Source organism: Petromyzon marinus, chromosome 5 (genome assembly GCF_048934315.1).
Source record: "Petromyzon marinus isolate PM22_M1 ecotype Great Lakes invasive population chromosome 5, UKy_Petmar_22M1.pri1.0, whole genome shotgun sequence".
Classification (NCBI taxonomy): domain Eukaryota; kingdom Metazoa; phylum Chordata; class Hyperoartia; order Petromyzontiformes; family Petromyzontidae; genus Petromyzon; species Petromyzon marinus.
In genome coordinates this window covers 17,214,362-17,235,226 of record NC_133671.1, presented here as the reverse complement: position 1 = coordinate 17,235,226, position 20,865 = coordinate 17,214,362, and the positions used below count along the sequence as shown (strand labels likewise).

Sequence of the window (20,865 nt, the reverse complement as noted above, 5' to 3'; positions counted from 1 at the left end):
TTCTCTGGCCCTCTGTACCGTTCCCATTCTGCTGTCACGTGCACCGATGCCCACCTTATTGAGGGCGAAATTGGCGCGTAAAATAAAGGTTGATTGACGATTGATTGCCCTGCAGAAAAAACAAACAATTCTGCCGACACGGTGTGCCATGGTGTGCCGTGGGTTACGGGAGGAAGGAGCTTGCGCAGTTCCGTTCATCCATGAAAAAAAAAAACACGGATTACAGGACAAGCATGGCACGTGACTAGCTACTCCGCAAATAAAATGCAGATTATAGGAGACATTTCTATCTGCCATATTGGTTGATTTTGAAGGTTTTTAGGAACAACATTTTTTTTTACTTGACGTACATTTTAAAATACAAAATTCCTTTTTCCGCTGAGCTATATTGTCAGCATGGCTAGTCGTCGCAAAGTCCTTCTGCTGGCAGTGGCGTGAGAAATTAATTACCAGCCTGCGCCTTGACCACCTTTGTTCCACGGATAATAGACGTGTCGATGATGCTCATGACGCAGTCCAATGATGGGTGAATATAATCGATGATTAGTTAGGCAGCGACAAAGATGGTCTTCCGCAAATATGATAGATGATCACGATGATGATGGATTATGACGATTAAGGTAATACAGCAATGCTCGAAGACAATGAGGATTAAAACTAACGTAAACTATTTTATTTTACAGATAAAGCCCACTGAGCTGTACTGCTCTTTTTAATTGCTGACTTGGCCACAAATTGGAGCTCAACAAAGTGGCTGTTGATCACGTGGATATTTACAGCAGCCAGATACTCTCAAGGATTGTCACGTGTTAAATTAATCTTGTTATCCACAAATATCATATGTAAGATCGAGCATATTGACAGATTACAAGAAAACTCCCTCTTATCCACGATTTCAATTATTCACTATTGTCCCACCCTGGCCATTCACAGATAAGAGGAGTTCCACTATACGCATGGAACGTAATTATTGCACCTGGCGTTATATAAGATTAACAAGCGCAGCGGGAGTGGCATTTTCTGTAAGGTGATGACTAAAGAAAATCGATGGTAAATTAGCAAACCAGAGCCAGAGAGGTTGGCCATTTTCAGTTTTTAATTTATTCATGGGAATATATTTTGCCTCATATAAATCAGATTACATATTCATAAGACGAATTGCCTCTTTGATTTACATCCAACTAGAGTGATATGTTCTTGTCTAGTTTTCTTTGGCATTGATGGCAGACCAGGGGGGGGGGGGTGGGGGTGGGAGGGTTGTTGAAGGCTCACAGCCCAGCCAGGTTAAAATTAAAAAGTGTCGCTCGTATACGTTCACACACGACTGTTTCTCATTTTTACAGATTGACTCTGTGCTCTCAGCAGCTGTGAAAGAGAGGACCAAGATGTGAGCATTATATTTTTTATCACCATGAAGTTCATTTTTGGAAAATTGTGACGTTTTAATCTCTAGGGAAATATATTCGGGATTGCGAGCCCAACATTGCAGCTCGTATTTGTGAACCTAAATGGTTTGAATTGTCACGGTATGTATACCAAAGCAGCAATCGTGTCTTGCCTTCATTTTCAATGCATTGTTTCTATCTATTTAATAATTGTTACTTTGCAAAAGATGTGTGCTTGTGACTTTCACATTATAAAAAGTCAGCGATGCTGCCGCAGTGCCAAACGGTTAGCACACTGGACTTGCAGTCCAGAGAGGTCGCCGGCTCTATCTCCCAGCGTGGCAGTTGAAGCCATGGGCAAGTTTCTTAAATACCGCCCACCACCTCTATTGCGCCAGAGGAATACGTAGGTGACAGCACAGTTCGCCGATCGGCAGTTTTGTGCGTGGCGAGGTCAAGTGTGGCTTCTCACATCTCTCCCGGGAAACCCGGCCAGCGTGGGAGACTCCTGGAAAGGTTTCCTCTCTAGACTCTTTGGTTCTTTCGGTAAAGTCACGGTAAAGTCACCTGTGTGACTACGTGGACTTTACCGAAAGAACCAAAGAGTATGGATTCCTGCAGTCACGAAAGCTTCAAATCAGGCTTCCCCTCTCTCTCTCTCTCTGCAGCTCCTTCTAGTGGAGACTTCTCACCCGGCAGCAGTGACACAAGCAAATCATCGGAGGGGCTGGACATTAACTTTTACTTTCACAAAATTGTCGCAGTGGTTTCATTCCCAAATGTGCATCGGACAGTGCTCATCGTCTTCCGTTTTGCAGCTCTCAAACAGCTGTGGAAATTTTACATTTCTCTAGTGGAACCAATGCTTCATATAGGACCGCCGCTGTTGACTATACCCACATTGTGTCGGCCCTGGAAGAGATGAAGGACTGAGTCGATCCCAAACGACCTTTCCAATTGTGAGCCGAGCACTATGGCCAGTTCGCCACTGCTAGGCTGTACTATAATACAGTACAACATGCTGGAAGATTCAGGCCAAAGATCTGCCCCATGTATAATTTTGCCGCCTGAATTATAGCGTGTGGATTACCCAGCAAGCACATTGTGCGTAATAGCTTCGCATATTGTGGGTCATAAATCGCGACGTAAAATGACACGAGATCTGTTCGAAGCGACTTCCCGATGCCCATTTAATCAGCATTGCAAGTGCTCATTTTGAACATTTCTAGAAAGCGAATTTAAAACGGCGCGTGCAAAATTATGATAATCGTGTTCCCTATTTGCGTCACACTGATATACCGATAAAAGTAATGGATGCATCATACCTAATAACCACAGCAACCGCTTCTCCATGATGCGAGTGTAGCAGCATTTGCTGCTCAATAATTAAATGCAAACACGCAGCCACAACTCAGCTGGTGGCACTGTAGGAATACTAATTAATGACCACAGGAAGCATAACTTTTGCGCGCTGAGCAAAGCGCTGAAATCATGCCCTTATCTCATCACCTACATTTTTTTTGCTGATGTATTTATGAAACCCTTTTGTCATTACGGAGATAATTGTGTTTACACGTACAATTTGTACATATAACAAAGGTAAAGATCGGCTATGAATGCCTGCACTGCACATGAGGGGATGGTGGTGGTGGTGGCCAGGACCGTGCCGGCCACCTTTGCCTCCCAAGTACTGATGTTCAATGTTAACATACCGTAGCACGTGCTCATTTATGACTGTGTACATCTAGGGGAGGCCCAGAACAGGTTCAGATATTCATGAGTGTTGGCCAAAAGCAGCAATTGGAATCAGGTTGCCGGGAGCACAGCGCATGGCGCTGACCAACCCGCTACATTACCGTTCCCCACCATAACGTACGTGAATATGCACATCGACATGTAGAGCCTTAACAGACTGTTGGGGAGAAACGCCATTCGCAAACACAACACAACCTTAAATATTGACTTAAAACTTTCGTGACTGCAGGAATTAATATTCTATGGTTCTTTCGGTAAATACTCTTTGGTTCTATTCGGTAAAATCACGCCCGGTAAAAAATAAAACAACAAAAATCACGACGTTTCGGCCACAACACAAGTGGCCTTCTTCAGGTGAAGGAACAGAACTGTCGGGTCGACAGAGCTTCAATGACCGCTGCTAAGATTCGCTGCGTCTTTTAAGCTCGGTGGGAGGAGCAGGGCGCCTTGACAAAGGAGTTTACATATCAAAAATAGTTGTGTTAAAGTGTTGAAGCAGCAGGGTGTTGAAGTCAGAAAATTAGCTGGGGGATTAGCATGTTTTTGTGTAGAGGGTGCGGAGGATGGGTCACTGTGTGTGCAATAGAAACGGAAAAAATAAAGATCGGCATGAATGTGCTGTCAGGGGAAAGTAGAAAAAAAGGTTTAATGGAAAGTTCGGAAGGAATATGATTGGTATACCACTACTTGAAATTGCTGTTAGAAATTAGCTGACGTTTGGTATGATTTAAAACGCCTTTCCAATGGTTGCTTAATTTGAAACCATCCTCTCGGTTGAAGTTATGCCTGTGTTTGTATATCTGAATGGCTTCGTGGATAAATCTCTGGTGATAACCTGTAGGTTTACAGAGAACCTTGGTATCGGAGAAGACAATCTCATGATCACCCATAGCGTTGTAACAATGATCAGCCACAGCAGATGAATTCATTCTGCCGTGTTTCAGATCTGACTTTTGCTCGCGAATTCGGTCAGAGATATGTCGTTTCGTCTCCCCGATATAGCAATCACCGCAGGTACAACTCAATTTGTAAACTCCGGGGTACTGTAAGTCAGGGATGACATCCTTCACGGATGGGATCAGGTCACGGATTTTGTGTACTGTATTGAACCGGACCAGGATCTTGTGTTTGTTTAGAATTTTGGAGATCTTTTTAGTAACGCCTGCTATATATGGTAGTGTGATGGTTTTGACCGGAGTATCAAGTGATTGTTTCTGTATGGAGGGAGAAACAGCTTGGCGGATGGTACGGTCAGAGTATCCGTTTCTCTTGAGGGCCAGATGTACATGTTTTAATTCACTGGTCAGGTGGTGTTGGTCCGAAATGCAATGAGCCCTGTGGTATAACGTTTTGATGAGAGAATTCTTTTGAGCTGGGTGGTGGTGAATAGAACCAAAGAGTATGGATCCTTGCAGTCACGAAAGCTTCAAATCTGGAATATTTCGGTAAAGTCATGGAGATAGAAAAAATAACAATAAAATTAGAATAAAATGTAGTCACTTTACTTTTTTAAAATCACTTTATTTTTATTATTTTTTCTTATTTTTTTCTATCCACGCGACTTTACCGATTATTTTCCGTTCCCCGGCCACGGCTGTAACGTCAGTGGCGAGCGAACGATAGCTGAACGGGTTCCTGCTCCAGAACTAGGTCGGCTTGGCCATGAGAACGAGGACGTTTAGGTCACCAGGGCATGGTGCTGAAAAGACACAAAACTCCTCGTGTTGCAACGCCGGCCTTCGCAAGTGCTTGCGAAACAGCACTTGCCTCAAATTTTGATTTAAAGCTTTTGTGACTGCAGGGATTCATATGTTTGTTCTTTCGGTAAAGTCACCACGTGGAAGGGAAATAATACAATTATACAATTTTTACAATAAAAGAGAAATTTAATTGTATTGTTTTAATGTTATTCTTTTATTATTTCCATTCTACGTGACTTTACCGAAAGAACCAATAATACAGCATTTGCCTCATTAGTCTGTGTGGCTATGGAGGTGGCCGGGTGGGGGTCTTTGTTTTATAGTCGTGTTCATCTTGGTATTTTAGTGGCTACATAGCTAAATTGATTTGTTGAATCAGATGAATTGTTGAATCAATAACAAGGGGGGGGTGGTGGAGGGGGGGGGACTTCAATATCGCAGCCCCAGGATTTTTGTCAAGAAATCCTTATGAAAATCTTACCGGGACAAAATCTTGATTGGCTTTTCACTCTCTCCTGCGAGGAGTAGCTTACATCTTAAAGTAGCTTATATTGTGTTTACTTGCACACGCACACTGCAGGCGTGTGTATATTGTGTACGAACAATCCTTTTTGGTCGTTACATGGAAGCTTTCAGGGTTAGCATACAGACAGCGTATTATTTTTTCATAGTTATTACTGGATATAACACTTTTTTATATATATTGAAAATATATCCGTTGGCAATGTTGACATACAGTAGACAATGGTTATTCAGCAACACATTTTTACATTTCCTAAAGAAAATGCGATATTCTATTGGCAACAAAAGCTTCATCAGTAACACTGCCTTCAATCGGAGTAATTATATATCAGGTGATGTTTTGGCAAATTAGCATGTTATGCGTGAAGGCATCGGCAGTGGTGCATAATGCGCACTTAACAGAAACCGAACACGTGATTCAACAACACCGCCACGAAAGTAATATATGTTATTACATATATAATATGCAATAGGTTAACTATTACAGGACATAGATGAGCTATGAAGGACATCTTAAACGCATTCTTCAGAGCAGCAGCTCTTGTGCCGCTGGGCTAAAATACAATTTGTTCCTCTTTGAGGTTTGTTTTTTCCCGCGTGTTATATGTTCCTACGTTATACTGGTGAGGGGGAAGACGAAATGCTTGAGCACACCTTGATTTTTGTAACATGTCCCCCCCCCCCCCCACCACCCTTGCTTATTGATTGAAAAATAATTTCTTTAGAACTGCTTTTTGCGTTTAGTTTGTTGTCCTTCCCCCGCACCTCCAATTCAGACAGCTGGCTACCTACAGTGCGAAAGAAGTTCAACACAAAGACAAAGAGCCCCCGTATAGCCCTAACAGACTATTGGGGCAAACGCTGTTATAGCGAGCGCCTTTGATGGGATGATGCACGAGGGGGTGGGTGGGTGGCCTGCACCACGCCCGACCGCCTTTGCCTCCCCAGCGGCGATGATTTTTACACACCCAATCGGGTTCTCGTTTGAGGCCGAGTGGAACCTAGGGAAGGCCCAGGACCGGTTCAGATAATTATCGTCACCGGTGTTGACGGCGAGCGTGAACCGAACCCCCCCGGGGTCGGTGGTTTGGTGGCACCGCTGCACTGCCGCTCCCCGCCAATGCACAGACATGACAGTCAGAGCGAGCAAACTCATCAAGCGCTTGCAACGTCAACTGGAAATAATAAGTAAGAAATGTACTAGTAATGGAAGAACTCCACGACTCCAGGAAGTGGCTCCGAAGTTTGCCACACCGTAAGGGGACCGTGGACATTTACAGCCAACGTCAGTTTTCCGTGGACAATTAGAGCCAAGCCGAAACATAACATGTAAAAAAGAGTTTGTTTTAAAATGTTTATTTTTTATGATAGAATATTGTAATGTCTTCAGTATGACATACAGTGAGGGAAAAAAGTATTTGATCCCCTGCTGATTTTGTACGTTTGCCCACTGACAAAGAAATGATCAGTCTATAATTTTAATGGTAGGTTTATTTGAACAGCGAGAGACAGAATAACAACAACAAAATCCAGAAAAACGCATGTCAAAAATGTTATAAATTGATTTGCATTTTAATGAGGGAAATAAGTATTTGACCCCTCTGCAAAACATGACTTAGTACTTGGTGGCAAAACCCTTGTTGGCAATCACAGAGGTCAGACGTTTCTTGTAGTTGGCCACCAGGTTTGCACACATCTCAGGAGGGATTTTGTCCCACTCCTCTTTGCTGATCTTCTCCAAGTCATTAAGGTTTTGAGGCTGACGTTTGGCAACTCGAACCTTCAGCTCCCTCCACAGATTTTCTATTGGATTAAGGTCTGGAGACAGGCTAGGCCACTCCAGGACCTTAATGTGCTTCTTCTTGAGCCACTCCTTTGTTGCCTTGGCCGTGTGTTTTGGGTCATTGTCATGCTGGAATACCCATCCACGACACATTTTCAATGCCCTGGCTGAGGGAAGGAGGTTCTCACCCAAGATTTGACGGTACATGGCCCCGTCCATCGTCCCTTTGATGCGATGAAGTTGTCCTGTCCCCTTAGCAGAAAAACACCCCCAAAGCATAATGTTTCCACCTCCATGTTTGACGGTGGGGATGGTGTTCTTGGGGTCATAGGCAGCATTCCTCCTCCTCCAAACACGGCGAGTTGAGTTGATGCCAAAGAGCTCCATTTTGGTCTCAGCTGACCACAACACTTACACCCAGTTGTCCTCTGAATCATTCAGATGTTCATTGGCAAACTTCAGACGGGCATGTATATGTGCTTTCTTGAGCAGGGGGACCTTGCGGGCGCTGCAGGATTTCAGTCCTTCACGGCGTAGTGTGTTACCAATTGTTTTCTTGGTGACTATGGTCCCAGCTGCCTTGAGATCATTGACAAGATCCTCCCGTGTAGTTCTGGGCTGATTCCTCACCGTTCTCATGATCATTGCAACTCCACGAGGTGAGATCTTGCATGGAGCCCCAGGCCGAGGGGGATTGACAGTTCTTTTGTGTTTCTTCCATTTGCGAATAATCGCACTAACTGTTGTCACCTTCTCACCAAGCTGCTTGGCAATGGTCTTGTAGCCCATTCCAACCTTGTGTAGGTCTACAATCTTTTCCCTGACATTCTTGGAGAGCGCTTTGGTCTTGGCCATGGTGAAGAGTTTGGAATCTGATTGATTGATTGCTTTTGTGGACAGGTGTCTTTTATACAGATAACAAGCTGAGATTAGGAGCACTCCCTTTAAGAGTGTGCTCCTAATCTCAGTTCGTTACCTTTATAAAAGACACCTGGGAGCCAGAAATCTCTCTGATTGAGAGTGGGTCAAATACTTATTTCCCTCATTAAAATGCAAATCAATTTATAACATTTTTGACTTGTGTTTTTCTAGATTTTCTTGTTGTTATTCTGTCTCTCACTGTTCAAATAAACCTACCATTAAAATTATAGACTGATCATTTCATTGTCAGTGGGCAAACGTACAAAATCAGCAGGGGATCAAATCGTTTTTCCCTCACTGTAAGTATACCAAGTTTGCAGTCGATACCACATTGGGAAGTGGATAAAAATTGAGTTGCAAGATTTGAGGATACAACAACAATAACAACAACAACAGAGTGAGTTAATAGAAAGCATGTAAAATAAAAAAGAATTAAAAGGGTGTTGTGAACACCGTGTCCTCTTAAATGAGCGCGGGTGCTGGTTCCGCAGGGCGCGGGGCGTGTGGCTCCTGCCGGAGTTACCCCAGAACCAGCTGCACGCTGCAATGAGCGACTCCTTCTGCCTCGTCAACAGCTCCCTCAGCGAGGGCATGTCAGGAGCCATTCTGGAGGTGAGCGGCTTGTCCCGTCGGTTCTCGTGCGGCTAAGCCACATCTCATCACGGAAGCATCTCCCCCCCGCTCCCGCCCGCCCCCCCCCCCCGCTTTCATCGTTCACAAGGAAGCTCTAAACGTGTTTAATGTTTCACGTAATTAATGTTTAATGTTAATGCGCCGTGCTGTAATTGCGACGCTTCCCCCGCTTCGCCGTCACAGCACGGACTCACTCAACCAACCCATACGAGGCGGGGTTTATTATTTTGTTTTTTTTTTCCCCTCCCTGAGAAGATAAACAAAACAAATATTCTCCTAATAATGAATGTGACTTCGTTACAAGACCTCATAGGTCTCCTCGGGTGTTTTTTTTTTCCTTGACCCATTCCATCCGTAGATTTCACCAAAGACCACTCCAGGGGGGGGTTCTGCTGTCTTATGTGCAGTTAATGACCTACTTCTTCTGATCGTGACACTCTCTCCATCCTGGTTTTTATTGATCTCTCGCCTGCTTTTGACGCCATCGATAACACCGTCCCTCCTTGAACGCTTGCATGCCTGTGTTTGTGTATATATCTGGCGCACGCCTCTCCTCCTTCCATCCTTACCTGTCATCGCACGCCCCTCCTATGACTCCATTCGGAGATTATCCTCCTCCGTGACGCCGCTGCCTTGCGGCTTTTGCCCTTTAAGGGTGCGTACGCCGGAACCCCTTACTCCGTCCATCTCCTTGCACTTGGCAAAAATCACACCCGGGCACGGTAGCACTCGCTCGTGATCTTCTCGTAATCTGTCGCTTCGGAGGCAATGGTGGTAGAGCACGCCGATTTGTGAGACTCTCAAACCCGCTGAGCTGTGGAGATGGTTCTGCAGATAGCAGGGGGACAAATTTGTTCGTGAAGCCGTCCATGCCTAGGTTAGAGTTTTATCTCCCTCGAGCCACTCCGGTATCCTCTCACCCACAGAACACCCACTGAGAACCGTGCCAAGTGGCAGGAACCCCTTCCAAGAGAGATTCTTGATTATCGGCGAGGCCTTCCCGGATCGAGGAGGAGACGTTGCCGAGCGGTAACCTCGGCGGGTCGCCACCCGAGACGGAGGTTCGCGGTTCGAGGGCAAGCTGCCTCCCTGGTTAATACTCTGCAGGTGTATTCACGATGCGTGCCCCCTGCTTCACAGTGAATGTTCAGGATCCCGTGACGTTACTCGAACAAGAGTAAGCCACGCGCGTGCCAGCGTCATGGTCCAAATTTGGACGAGAAAAAAATACTCGCAATTTACTTAATTGCGAAAAACCGATGACGTGATGTAAACTGCTTTTAGTTTCTCAGACATTTAAGTGCCCGATAAATGCACATTATTAGCCTTAGAAATTACACTATAATCGCATTATTATGCTATTATTACACTATAACAAAAAAAATGATGTTCCTGGGTAGTACGTGTTATTTCCTAATTGCTTATGCCTCAAAAGTACAGAAACTGACTGTTATTCCCCACAAACTTTGCTTTTGTGACAAGGACAATGATATTTTGCAATTTACCTATTGGAACATGTACATCTGGCCCTCAAGATTAACGGATACTCAGACTGTGCTATCCGCCAAGCTGTTTCTCCCAACGTGGAGATACAACCCACTGAGACTCCGATCAAAATCATTATGTTGCCATACATAGCAGGCATTACCAAAAAGATTTCCAAAATTCTAAACAAACATAAGATCCAGGTCCGATTCAGTACAGTACACAATATCCGTGATCTGATCCCATCTGTAAAGGATGTCATTCCTGACTTACAGTACCCTGGTGTCTACAAACTGAGTTGGACCTGTGGGGATTGTTACATCGGGGAAACGAAACGACATTTCTGATCGCATTCGCGAGCACAAGTTGGATCTGAAACATGGCAGGACGGATTCTTCGGCCGTGGCCGACCACCGTTAGAATGCTGCTGGCTCTCATGACATTGTGTTCTCCGATACCAAGGTGCTCTGCAAACCTCCTGGATACTACCAAAGATTTGTCCATGAAGCCATCGAGATATACAAACATAGACGTAACTTCAACCGAGATGATGGATTAAAATTGAGCAATCATTGGAAAAATGTAATTAACCAAGTCAAACTTTAGCTACCGGGCAGTTTACTGCTAGACAGCCGGTTTAGATGTATTTTCATAAACATATCCACATTCCCAGTCTGTTACCCCCAGTTTTACACACTACCATTGTCATGGTATTGTGTACCACAAGTTGTTTTTTAGCTTGCACATTTCAGTTTGAACTCCTTACGTTGTTAGCCTGCGCATTTTTAACTTACCCACCCGGCAGCATAACAAAATGCGGCTTAATCCTAGCTTGTTTATCTACTTCTGCCATCTACATCACAAAGCCCCGATTTCGGCCCAAGTCGTTGCCTCTCAGCACTCCCTCGGCTTCCCAACTTCACCTCCCAGCCCACACCCCGCCCCCGCACTCACCATGCCCCCCCCCCTCTCCCCATGTCCCGCGACTATATAATCCCTCGCCCTTAAGCGTTTGTGCTTTCGCTACGTTGTCCCCACCTGAAGAAGGATGCTTGTGTTGCGCCCAAAACGTCGTGATTTTATTTAGTTTTCATTTATTTCATTTATTTTTTTTACCTACGTGACTTTACCGAAAAAAACAGAGTATGAATCCTTGTTGCAGTCACGAAAACTATTTTTAATGAGAAAACTGGCGAATTTGTGTCTTTGCGTTCACATAAAGTCAGAAAAAACATTCATCAAAATTTACATGTATTTATACTATGGTAACACAAAAATGACTACAAAATATTTAGACACCAAGGCGCACTACCACAGGTGGGACTGGCCACAGCGGACCGAGTTCTCTGTGGGGAGGAACAACGTCAAGTGGGAGCCATTGGTGGACCCCCAGAAGGTGCCAATGCCACCACTGCACATCAAATTGGGCCTAATGAAACAGTTTGTCAGAGCTGTAGATAAGCAGTCGGCAGCCTTCAAGTACCTTCAAGACTTCTTTCCTAAGCGGTCTGAGGCAAAGGTCAAAGCCGGTGTCTTCGTCGGACCACAGATAAAGAAGATCCTGGAGTACAATGAATTCCCCAAGAAGCTCACTAGTAAGAAGAAAGCGGCTTGGAAATGCTTTGTTGCAGTGGTTCGTGGCTTCCTGGGCAATCACAAGGTCGAAAAATATGTGGAGCTGGTTGAGACTCTGGTGAAGAACTATGGCACAATGGGCTGTAGGATGTCCCTCAAAGTCCATATCCTTGATGCTCATATTGATAAATTCAAGGAGAACATGGGAGCGTACTCAGGGGAACAAGGCGAGTGCTTCCACCAGGATTTACTGGACTTTGAACGCCGCTACCAAGGACAGTTTAACGAGAACATGATGGGAGACTACATTTGGGGGCTGATTCGTGAAAGTGATTTACAGTATAATCGTAATTTTCGAAAAACGACTAAATCTTTTGTAGTAATTTTTGTATTACTTTAGTATAAATATATGTTAATTTTGATTCATATGTTGGTTTATTCTGTCTTTATGTAAACGAAAATATACAAATTCGCCCGTTTTCTCATTTAAAATTGGTACATTTCAAAATATCACTGTCCTAGTAACAAAATCAAAGTTTGTGGGGAATAATAGCCATTTTATATACTTTTTAGGTATAAGCAATTACGAAATAACACTACCCATGGAACAAAAATTGTGTTAGATAGTGTTATTATACAAATTTGAAGTTGCCATATGTAGATGACACCAAACTGCACATACCCTATCATTTCCCCGGACCCCGATTCACTGTCCAGGCCATGTGCCCATCTTGATTTTGTTTTTGACTGCAGTTCCTTTGACTGTTCCATCAACTGAATTTCCATTCCAATGGATAAAAAAAGTATTCTCTATCATAATCCACTTTGTTAAGTAAGACATCGCTTTTGTTAAGTTGCTCATTTTCTGGGCCCCTTTTACACATCTCTGCGATATCTCCTACACCTAACACTTCCAGACTTCATCTGCTGCTGATACTCTTATCCATGCCTTTGTTACATGTCACCTTTACTCTTTTAACTCTCCCTCTCATCGATGATTTCCCAATTCCCACCTTAGATGATCCAGAGCGCGGCTGCGAGACTGTATGAGATCCATCCAGTTCACTACAATAGCCATTCGGAGGATCATCCTCGGTGTTTAAAATCCGGCGTGGTCAAGCTCCTGCCCACCTCTCTCCTCCAGTGTCTCCTTACTCTTCTCCCGCTGCCGTCCCTTCCAATAACTAAGGCCTCTTGTTGACACTAGCAAATTAACCTCCGCTCAGTGGGAAGTTGCCGTTTCTCCTCCAAGATTTCTGAAACCCGTTTATGTATTTTTCACTCTCGACAGTTCCACTGTTTAAGGCCAAACTCAGGACTTATATTTTCTCCTTCGCGTATGATTGATTGCCACCCAATTGCGTTCTTACAGCACTGTAGCCCTCTCTTCATCTTTGTCACACATCCCCCTGATCTATATTTTCATTCACCTTGTTCCACAGCCCGCGTATCCTTATCCTGTACAGTATCTTGAGACGTTGCATTTTAGATGCTCTGTAAATTAAAATCGCATTGCGTTGTCCATGTACATTATACAGAACAGCAAACTGAAAGCAATTCAGTTATTTATGATACAATAATTCAGCTTTTATATTTGATTAAAAAAATATATATATATACTTTGTCACTATTTTTCTACATATAGAAAATCATGCAAATATGTTGTGTTTGTTTATCATACGCAATATATAAAGTAGCATTATTGGAAGGGGAAAAAGTGATTCCCAGCGCTTTCAATGAATATACAATTTTTGTTGACTGGTGCAGAGACAAAAACATGTGCGGCAACCTTCAATCTTGAGTGTTTGTGTGCTTTTTTATGGTTTATTGTGCTGTCCCGCTATATTTGTATTGCATTATTTACACCAACATTGAAATACATTCTGCATTTGCAGACAACACCGGGGTTCCAAATTTTCACAACAACCTACTGATTTGAAATGACTGAAAATGCATCTTTCTCCCCCCCCCCCCTCCCGCCACTCCAAAAAAATAAAATGCTTCGATAGCTGCTGATTTTGTTTTTTATTTTCCAAAATTTGAATTTGTCCACCTAACGAGAGCTGTTGCGTATACAAACACGATTGCATTGAAATGTACAGGTGTCAGAACAGTCACCGTCTTGTTTGCTCTGTAAGTGAATTTGGGGCATTTCTTCGCCTCTCAGCAGTTCTCTCGTTTTTTTTATATCCTCCTGTGCCAAAACCGAGAGTTATATTTCATTGAAAGCCACCAGCCTCAGCGAGCCGACGAGTCATGCCATCAGTACCCCTGTGGAATTTTTTGGCTTCGGCCTCTGGGCTTTTGCTGAATTGTTTCCTGGGGCTCACGCCATGGGGATTAGCCCCAGGAAACCGCATTCCGGATCATCTGAAACAAGTGACCCAGCTATATCCGATTCAACATTATATACAAGCAGAGATAAGGCATAGACTGGGTAATGTTGAAAAAGCGTTACTCTCAATCACAGGGTCAAGCCTTAGACTATTATGTAAAATATCATTGTGTGGGAGAGACGTGCCATATTATGATAATGTCTAGCGGGATGTTTTTTTAATTATAATAAATGCAATTTAAGGCACTGATGGTTTTATGGATTTAAAAAAACCTCAGTCATGACTATTTATGTTTTTATTTCTGAAGTAACGGCTCAACAATATTCTGACATGCAATGAAACTATTATCTGCGTTCATGTGAGGCAGTGTTATGGCTGGATCCTATAATATGCACATTTATCCACGCAAGTAACGTCCGTTAGTGCACAGCTAAATGTGGATAATAAGGGTCAATTTGCCCTTGCTTTCTGGGTATCCGCAAATACGTGCAAAAAAAGACGGGGTATTTTGCACTTCCAGTGACCATTTCCCGTCACGGAATACGCAGATTAAAAGTATGAATTTGCCAAACGACTCCTCTCATCCGTGAAAAAATCGTGCATAGTATAAATAATCAACGTCCGTGACTCTCACCCCTAGGTGCACCTCTTATCCACAGTTAAATGCGGATAAAATGATCAATTTGCCACGCCATTGCTTCTATCCTTGAAAAAAATTGTAGATAGTCTGTTCTCCTATAACGCGGTAGTTGCATTCCTGAAGAACACCGCGTTATGAAAAAAAATCGCGTTATAATAAATAATATATAATACAGGGTAAAGCACAGTCCACAACAAGACGTGCGATGCATCTGCAGGCTGAACAAAGACTGAGGCACATGGGTAGCATCGAGAAGCATCCAGCAGCATCCTGCTTTGTGTGATGCTACGCCGAGGCAGCCGTTGCAACCGCTTATTCCTACTGGCGCAATGTAGTTCTGTTCACTCAATTACATTATATTTAATTTGCGTGATGAAACAACACGCATTATAGGAGAACCGACTGTACTAGGAATTGGAATCTGTGCATGATAGGGGTGATACTTAATGTGAGTACAGATAGGAGAATTTGTCCCTATGAAGTCCGTGCATGCATACACAAAAGCCACACACGTTCAACTAGACTTCGAAAATGGAAAAACGTAGAATTCATCATAAAATACACGTTTATATTTTTATGTCAAAATTTTTACTTTGAGCGGCATTTGTGTATGGTGATAGGAACATGAATGTGATCTCATGCATTGTAAACTTTACGACGTTCTCATCTCACACGTTTGCACACTTGCGCACAGGCTATGCAGCTAGGCTTGCCGGTCATCGCAAGAGACATTCCCGGAAATGCCGCCCTCATCACGCACGAGGAGACCGGACTGCTTTACACCACAGCGCAGGTAAAAAGCAGAGACGGTGCCACTGAGCGTAAAACATTTTTACAGCACTCATTGCATACAAAGTGCTTGCCACAAATGAACCACAAAACCATCCTCGCAGCAGCGGCTTTTGGCTAGCCGTCGTACAAATAAGGTCACAGCATCGTGCGCTTTCAGATGCGCTTCTGCGACCATCTGAAACGCTCTTCGTGACGTTAGGAAGCCAGTGAAGCTATGCACTTTTAAAACTAGATTTAAAAAAATTAATTTATTTCGAACTGCTTTTTGTGTTTAGTTTGTTGTCCTTCCCCAGCATCTCTGATTAGCGCATTTGGCTCCATACGGCGTGAAAGAAGTTCAACATAGGTGTCACTCTTGGTTAGTTCAATTCACATATTATGCATTTATTAGACCCCCCCGATGAAGGTTTGGGGTAGGCGAGGGCGTAGTGACCGCGTTACACTGTTTTACATCCTCGCCGGACTAGCAAGAGTTCAGTGTAAGCAAAAGATTTTGCATTGACGGGCAGGAGCCCATGTCACTGTAAGACAAGATGGCCGCCGGTGGCAGAGGGTAACGATGGAAATGGCAAACCAAACGAGGGGGCGTTTCCGCCGCAGAGATGGAGCAATGAAATCCGCTGCCGCGCAGGCACTAGGCCAGTGGTTCTTAACCTTGACTGCACCCTTGCATCCCTTTGGTTCTCAATGGTTAAAAATGTATAATGTTAATAAACACATAGGTTTGATGAAACGGAGTAGTTGTACTTACGTGCCCGTGCTTAATTTATATTTCGATGATTTACCTTCTAAAAAAAAAATCTGGCCACATCTCGCACCCCCAAAAAGGGCATCGAGTTCCCCCAGGGGATGCGTGTCACCCCAGGTTAAGAACCACTGGGCTAGACGGATTGTTAAAGCGTTAAAAAACATGAGAGAGACGGCGGCGACGGCTTGGGAATGCTTTCGTCCAGCAGTGGATTGATAATGGCCGGCGATGATTATGACGATGGTGCATACAATACAGATGATGTAGGCACACTCCGACTGCACCTGATGTTTTTTTTATATTGTCTCTGGGAGGCAGTCTGTGGGTGTTACACCAAGGCTCAATTGAGCACTTACAATTCTTAAGTGTGTTTTCCATTGCTTTTTATTAAAATAATGAGGTGCCTTAGTTCCTGGCTGTATTGTCACTATAGTATTCGCCAGAAATATGGGCCTCGTATTGCTGTGCCACTCGCCCACCAACTCACCCACCAACTCGCCCACCAACTCGCCCACCAACTCACCCACCAACTCACCCAGCCACTAGCCCACCAATTCACCCACCAACTCACCCAGCCACTCGCCCACCAACTCACCCACCAACTCACCCACCAACTCACCAAGTCACTCGCCCAACAACTCACCCACCAACTCACCCACCAACTCACCCAGCCACTCGCCCACCAACTCACCCAGCCACTCACTCACCAACTCGCCCACCAACTCGCCCACCAACTCACTCACCAACTCACCCAGCCACTCGCCCACCAACTCATCGCAACTTCTCCCCTATGGCCACACCGCTGTTTCTCATGCGTCATATCGATCTGTATCGCATTATTTAAAAAACAAAGAAGCCTGCATACGTCATGCCCTGCTGGTTCTTTGTTTTGCAGTCTTTAATCCTCGTATTGTCTCAGTCTTGTTTTTTTTATTTCTAACCCTGCCTTTCTCAAGAAATGGACTTGTGTCGTGCAAATCTTTACGTGGCTTTGAGTTTAGTGCGTTCTAATGAGGTCCTTGAAATTGATATTCAAAGAGCAATCCTGGAAAAGACATCAGAGTATGTGTACCTTGGACAGTTATTGAGGGGGGAATGGGATCAAAATGACTAATTAATGCGGCAAGCGAGAGCAGGTTCCTGTGCTTTTGTAAAAGAAACATGCCAATACAACGTACCAATTTGCCTTAACATACCACATGCCTCAAGAAGGAGGTTTTTGTTTCAGTGCCTCTCACCAGCTATGACATGGGTTCACTACTTTTTTTTTAAACCGACAAAAATGTTCAACAGATGAAACGTACTCGAAAGAAACATGGACTGGTACATCATTGAAATAACACCGAAACAAAAAAGAGGAACAGATGGATCAGAGAACAAATAATAATTTAAAGACATAATATTGGCCGTTAAGAAAGTAAGCAGGCCTATGCAGGGATGCATCGCTAGAAGGGGGGCTGGCCAACAGTCGAGGCTGGTGAATGAATGGCAGCCAAAGGAGGGATCGCACCCAAGAGGAAGGCTACCGAGAGGATGGAGGGATGATGGGACAAGCTGATGCGTGTGAGTGAAATGTATTAGAGGTGTCACGGGACACTGAGGAATGCCGATGACTTGGAAAGGCCTTGACACAGCAGCGGATAGAGCCTGGCTGCTGATGAACGTGACGTAAAAAAAACTTTATCTGGGTCGCTTCACTCCGTTGGCTCTATTGTGTTCTTTTCATTTGTGCGGAATCGTTCAGTCTTTCGAGCAAAATGCTTACATTGCATTTTTTTTTTTTATTTCGCGAATAGATAAAACAATTCAGCGCTAGTCAATTTTGTCCGCGGGTTCTCATATATGGGACGAGACAGACCACTGCGAGGCATGTTTGAGATTAGATTGAGTGGAGAAAGCTGAATATTGGCAAGTAAAACTCTTTCCGTGGTCCGAGAGAGCAACAGATGCTGCAAAATGGCTCCCTGTCACTTGCCCCCCTCCCCGCCATGGGAGGCAAAGTCAAAGGATTCGTCCTTTGAAAAGAAGATTTAGCTGTGGGTTAGCGTTAGTTTTCAGCAGCGCTTGGTCTTAATCTAGTGCAATCGAGAGCTTTAGTCACGGATACGAGGCCAGGTGGCGTTCCAGTCATGCGCTCCGCCAGTTCACTCCGTTTCGAACAGTGCAGTAAATTCATCTGCACAGTGCGAGAGGAAAAAAATATTACTTTAAATCCGCACCTGGGTCAGTGTTCATTTGTTAAGGTGCCTGACCAGCAGTTTGTGTGTGTGTGTGTGTATCTACATAACAAAATATTTGACAGGCGGTGGCTGACAGACGCCAATTTCAAATGGACATTGCATCGTACTCGTCCCTGTCACTTAACAAAGCCATGAAGCATGCAGGTGCCCGCTATGTGTGTGATTATGCTGTCTAATGCATGTGAATTGTGCCGTCTGTATTTTAATGAAACAAATATAAGGCACTGCCTCTCAAAATAATTGTTTGCCTTTACAATAGCACCCGCATCATTAATTATCATACTTAGCATCGTGAGATACAGATTTTAGAGACGTACAGTAGTAATTTTAGATGTTTCAATTAAATTCGAATTATTATGCATCTGATTTATGTTTTATTATTTCATTACCGTTTATATAATTTCCACATTTGACGAAGGGAAAAAAAACACCGTGATGAATCCTTAATGCAGTAGTTAAATGTGTAAAATGTTCACGAGGAAAAAAAAACAATACATTTAGATTGCCTCATTTTTGTAAGTGCCATAGTCAGTCCTCTTTCATTGTTTGTTAAAATTCGAACGATTTCCTTTCAAAAGGCATATTTAATGTTGTCCATTGCACTGACTTACAGGATTACCCATGGTCTAGAATCAGAGATGGACCGTGTAGAGAGAGAGAGATGCCTCTTGCAGGCATTACGTTATTGATTGTCGTGTTGGAGTACCATTGTCGTGACCTTGCGGGGACGACAGTTTCAGAAGATTTCTTTTTAATCTGCAATCTTTTTTTCCCTCCGCAACACGTCTTCTCGACCGTCGCTCACGCATTGCAATTCCGAGTAATTATAAGCTCAGCTTTGCTAGTCTGAAAGAGCAATAGCAGTATTTGTGAGATATATGCGTGTTAATTCCCAATCAACTCTAAATTTGGAATTTCTACGTGGAAAGTGTTGCTGTTATTATTCGGTGATGTATAGTATCTGTGCGAGGTTTTAAAATACAACGCAGTTTTCGATCTTTAAAGCATCTAAATGCACCTGCATGTCGTCGAATCCATTCCTAACGGTGTTTAGTTCTTCCCGCACACTGCAGTAAAACGTTTTAGAGCCACGTAGACAACTCTATAGACTTTTCCAGGAGGGATTTTTTATTACGCTGCCTTGCTTTCTCGCTTGTAGTCGCAAGAAAACGAGTGTCGGCACGGACACTTCTCACCCCCCTCTCGATATCATCACTGTTTTTATTGCAATAATCCTCTTTGCCTGGGGAGCGGTGATGTAGGGGTAAGCGCACTTGAGGATGAACCCTATGACCTGAACCCAGAAACCTGAAGCTAAGCTTGGTTATCATTATTATTTACGTCAGTGATGAGTGATATCTGAACCGGCCGTGGGATCCTCCGTCACCAAACCACATGGACCACTTTGGTGAAGTACATTCAAACAAACCCCATAATCAACACAGTGCAGGGAGGAGGGCTTTTCCCAGAAGTGGCTTTGCAAAAGGCCGTTATATAATAGAGTAGAATTTACCATAATTTTTTACGAAAATATTCACCGTCGTAATACTAATTTCACAATTTTGACTTTGTAATGCGCCAATATTCGCTTGCACTCAGGCGAGCGAGCGAGCGAGAGAGAGAGAGAGAGTACGACTCAGGAGGCGTGAGGAACCACAGAGGGGCAGGAAAGCAGGCCACGCTGTGAGCCGACACCAACAACCGCTCATGCTTTGTGGTCCTCCTCATACTCGGATGTTATCGGCCCCAATTCATGAGCGGCTTTTCTAGATGTCAGAGGAATGCCGGAGTAGCCGGAGAGAAGCCGCACGCGAGAAGGGGGCGGTGGCGGCACCATCCAATCGGTGATCACGGGGGGGGGGGCTTTTCCCGTGTGGCCCCCAAGCTGTGGAATTCACTCTCCATCCGTTATTAGATCTGCTGAGTCCCTCGGTTTATTTAAATCCCGCCTTAAGACATTTTTCTTTTCCCTTAAAGGCTTTTTATCCTTGTTAATTTTGGTATGTGTTTTGGATAGGGCGGGGGGGGGGGGCGCTATTTGTATCCGTGGTTAAATCATGAGCCTGCGTGCTTATGTTAGGTTTTAGAATTGCGTTGTTATTTACTTACTTGCTTTAAGCTCTGTGCAGCTACTTTTGCCCTCTGGGTGAAATAATCTTTATAAATGTAAATTATTCTCCGGGAAAGATGGAAGCAGATGGAGACGAAGCACTTGCTGTGCTGCCATCATCTCCCTGGAAAGCTAGGGTATGGCGACCTCGACACCCAATTGAAGGGAGTCTCGCAACATTTGTGCGGTGAACCACCAATCCCCGCTCCCTCCACAGTGCTGAATTACAGGCATGCCAAA

The 20,865-nt window shown here is 44.0% G+C and overlaps 1 protein-coding gene across 6 annotated transcripts in view; it reads left to right on the top strand.

The window, feature by feature from the left end:
• The window catches only part of GLT1D1 (glycosyltransferase 1 domain containing 1), an 86,302-nt gene that overhangs the window by 50,131 nt on the left and 15,306 nt on the right, over nt 1-20,865 (top strand). For 3 of the 6 annotated variants that reach the window (XM_032947210.2, XM_032947212.2, XM_032947209.2), the window contains 3 exons: nt 1,344-1,387; nt 8,558-8,678; nt 15,430-15,528. In XM_032947210.2, coding sequence (XP_032803101.1) covers nt 1,344-1,387; nt 8,558-8,678; nt 15,430-15,528 — 264 coding nt within the window. Of the gene's footprint in view, nt 1-1,343; nt 1,388-8,557; nt 8,679-9,625; nt 9,807-15,429; nt 15,530-20,865 lie in introns of those variants that run through there. The other 3 variants (XR_004402376.2, XR_004402375.2, XR_012937453.1) reach the window with 3 other exon arrangements.